The 3,720-nt window shown below is 52.5% G+C and overlaps 1 protein-coding gene across 1 annotated transcript in view; it reads left to right on the forward strand.

Moving 5' to 3' along the window:
- The first annotated feature begins 315 nt into the window (after window positions 1–315).
- Window positions 316–3,720, forward strand: part of LOC107117785 (AP-1 complex subunit gamma-like 2) — a 30,480-nt gene continuing 27,075 nt past the window's right edge. Inside the window, exons 1-3 of the mRNA XM_015419951.1 lie at window positions 316–363; window positions 2,233–2,437; window positions 3,226–3,350. Of these exons, the coding sequence (XP_015275437.1) occupies window positions 2,234–2,437; window positions 3,226–3,350 (329 nt within the window). The 5' untranslated portion in view covers window positions 316–363; window position 2,233. The remainder of the gene's footprint in view (window positions 364–2,232; window positions 2,438–3,225; window positions 3,351–3,720) is intronic.

A 3,720-nucleotide genomic window follows, 5' to 3' on the forward strand; every position in this document is an offset into this window, starting at 1 on the left:
AGGCTTCATTTATCTTCGATAGCTAACAGCTGTACACAGTACATCTGCTCATTGGCACATCCCTCATTGTATTGCTTTGGGGCTCTGGAAGAAGCTGATGCTGTTCAGCTGGTCTTTAGCTGGCCCTCCAGATAAAAGTACCTGAATTCGTCCTTTCCCAGATGTGCCCAGCAGAGGGCTCTCCTGCGTCCAGAAACTTTCCAGGGCTCAGGTGAGTTCACCTGGCTGGTATGCCGTCCGGTTTTCCGGAAACACAAGAAGTTGGCCGGGCAGAAGAGGGGGGGCATAGAAGGGGGGGGGCCCAGCTGCCTGTGTGCCCCAGAACCATCGGGAGCCCTGAGAGCAAACTGGACTCCTGGACAGGTGATGAGTGGAGGGAGGAATTTGGGAGGACTTTGGAAGATGAAAGGAAAGAAGCACTGAATGTTGGTGGGAGTTGAAATGGGGGAGGAGCCGTCCTAAAAGAACGTGGCGCTCGCATGGGGATATGGACTGGCATGCGTGGATTAGCATTTGTGGGCGCTGTGTGTAGTGGCCCATCCCCCCCCCCACACACACACTGGTCTCTGCCTGCTGCTGATCTGCATTAACTGATTCATTTCAAGCATGCCCAGTTTTAAGCTGTCCATCAAACTGGAACAAACCCCCCCAGAAGAGGGAGCAGAAAACGTGGTCGGTTTGACTGAGAAACCCAGGCGGAGACTTCATCTGAGGGCAGAATTCTTAGGGCCCACTGTTTAGGAGAGGAAGGAAAGGGGGACAGAGAGAAGGGTTCTGACTGAGGTTTTGGGGGACGGTCACTCATTTCTGACGCCGCATGCCTGTAATTTCGCTCTTTTACTCCAGTTTGTAAGGAATAACCATCTGCCGATGCCCAACATACAGGACTAATGTGGTTTAGAAGCCCTGTGTCCACTGTAATTGCTTGCCAAAGAGGTGGGGACCAGTGTTCCCTCTAAGCTGAGTTAGTGTGAGCTAGCTCACAGTTTTTTTAGCCTCCGGCTCACACATTTTCGTCTTAGCTCAGGAAGGAGGGCTCCAGAGCAAACTGATTTATGCAGCAGCCAAATCGCTCGCTCACAACTTTAATGCCAGGAGCTCACAAAGTAGAATTCCTGCTCACAGGACTCCACAGCTTAGAGGGAGCATTGGTGGGGACGGCTCTGCCGTTTGATCAGAGTAATCTATGTGAAATAATCTAGAGCTTTAGAGAATATAAAGTCTGCATCCTAAACAGAGAGGTGTTGGGGCTTGTGCTTTACTGGGAGTCAGAAACTGACATGGAAAGGTGTACAAAAGAGCAAGAGTCTGGGAGCACCTTAAAGACTAACAAAATACGTGGCGGGGGGGGGGTTTCCGGAGTCACTGCTCACTTCTTTAGAAGTGAGAAGTGAGCAGTGACTCCCAAAAGCTCCTCCCCGCCACATATTTTGTTAGTCTTTAAGGTGCTCCCGGACTCTTGCTCTTTTCTACTGCTACAGACAGACTTGAACTGTCTCCATGGAAAGGTGTAGGCACTCTGGACATTCCCAAAGGCGCTGGTGTTCCAGCCTTGATGCCTGGGCTTGGAATGCAATCGCGCAGCTCTGCCCTCATTGCTTCTGATTCCAATTAGACCTTCTAAGCGCTTGGAGCTCTTTAGCTTGGAGAAACGACGGCTGAGGGGGGACATGATCGAGGTTTATAAGATTATGCCTGGGATAGAGCAGGTCGAGAGAGAGGACCTTTTCTCCCTTTCTCACAATGCAAGAACTCGTGGGCACTCCATGAAATTGCTGAGCGGTCAGGTTAGAACGGATAAAAGGAAGTCCTTCTTCACCCAAAGAGTGATTAACATCTGGAATTCACTGCCACAGGAGGGGGTGGCGGCTACAAGCATAGACGGCTTCAAGAGGGAATTAGATAAATATATGGAGCAGGGGTCCATCAGTGGCCATTAGCCACAAGGTATAGATAGGGGCTCTGGGGCAAGTGATGCTCTGTCTTCTTGGTGCTTGGGGGGGGGCAACAGTGGGAGGGCTTCTAATGTCCTGGCCCCACTGGTGGACCTCCTGATGGCACCTGGCATTTTTGGCCGCTGTGTGACAGAGGGACTGGATGGGCCACTGGCCTGATCCAACACTGGTTTCTTTTATGTTCTTATGTTCCCCAAATGACGGGGGATATAGGACTGGGGTGTCCAGAGGTGCCCCCCTGCATTCCCCGCTCTTTTATCCCACTCCCCATCTCTAGGATGCCGGAAGCACCGCTGACGTTACCAATCTTAATCCGGACGATACGGAATGCACGGACCCAAGCGGAGGAACGGGAGCTGGTCCAGCGAGAGAGCGCCAAGATTCGGGGGGCCTTTCGGGGTGACGAACCTGACACCCGGGCCTCCAACTTAGCCAAGTTGCTCTACATCCACATGCTGGGCTACCCGGCGTATTTCGGACAGGTACACTAGATATAGGAGCTGCGGTGGCTCAAGTGGTTAAGACGCTGAACTGCAGGCTGTGGAAGGTCAGTAGTTCAGCAGTGAGCTCCTGTCTCTAGTTCCAGCTCCTGCCAACCTAGCAGTTCGAAAGCAAGAAATTGCAAGTAGATAAATAGGTACCACTTAGGTGGGAAGGGAACAGCGTTCCGTGCGCCTTGGTGTTTAGTCATGCCGGCCACATAAACCACGGAAACATCTTCGGACAGCGCTGGCTCTTCGGCTTTGAAATGGAGATGAGCACCGCAACCCTAGAGTCAGATTCGACTGGCTTTCGAGCAAGGGAACCTTTACTTTTTACACTAGATATCCCAGCTGCTGACTCCAAATAGCGTCGGCTTGGGAAATCCCTGGAGATCTGGGGCCGTTGCCTAGGAGGGACTTCAGTTTGTTTTAGACTCTGTGGTATACCATAGAGTTCACCCCACGGGAAGGGACCTCAGTGGGGTATAACGCCACAGTGTCCACCCCCCAAAGCTGCCATTTTCTCAAGGGGAACTGATCTCTGTAGTCTAGAAATCAGTTGTAATTCTGTGAGAACTCCAGGACCAACCTCCAAACCTGCTCATCTCTTGCTCATATTACAGTATTAAGTTGTGGCACGGAAACACCGGTTCAGAGGGAAAGCTTGGAATGTCTGAACTTAATCTGAGCCCTACCCCAAAGCCAGGGGATCTCAGCTGGGGCGTGGGAATGGTGGCATCTTATTGGCATTTGGAGAATTATTTCTCTCTTTTCCCGCCCCCAATCAGATGGAGTGCCTGAAGCTCATCGCCTCGCAGAAATTCCACGAGAAACGGATTGGCTACCTCGGCGCTGCCCTCCTATTGGACGAGAAGCAAGACACCCACCTTCTACTGACCAATAGCATCAAGAAGTGAGAGACTCGAATTAAAGGGCACTTGTGGGGTGGGGGAGGGAGGAGATGGCACCCCAGTTGTAATAGCGGGAGATCTCCAGCCGCCGCCTGGAGGCTGGCAACCCCAAGCAGCATGCCCCCCATCAGCCCTCTTCTCTCCCCCCAAAGAAGACAGCGTTGAAGATGGCACCTGTTTCCTGGATGTCACCTGACTCCTCCCCCCTTCTCCCATTGGGCCATCACTGAATAGCCAGTCGACAGGTGGAGGCTCCTTAAAGGGCCCAGCGCCTCTCCTCAGCTGGGAGGCGTGGCTTCCCCCGCCTTCGGGGTTCCCAGCAGGAGTGGTGTTTGTGTGTGTGGATCAAACCACCCTCTTAAGTAGCTTTCT

The sequence above is a fragment of the Gekko japonicus genome, unplaced genomic scaffold (genome assembly GCF_001447785.1).
Source record: "Gekko japonicus isolate JY-2015 unplaced genomic scaffold, Gekko_japonicus_V1.1 scaffold3979, whole genome shotgun sequence".
Classification (NCBI taxonomy): domain Eukaryota; kingdom Metazoa; phylum Chordata; class Lepidosauria; order Squamata; family Gekkonidae; genus Gekko; species Gekko japonicus.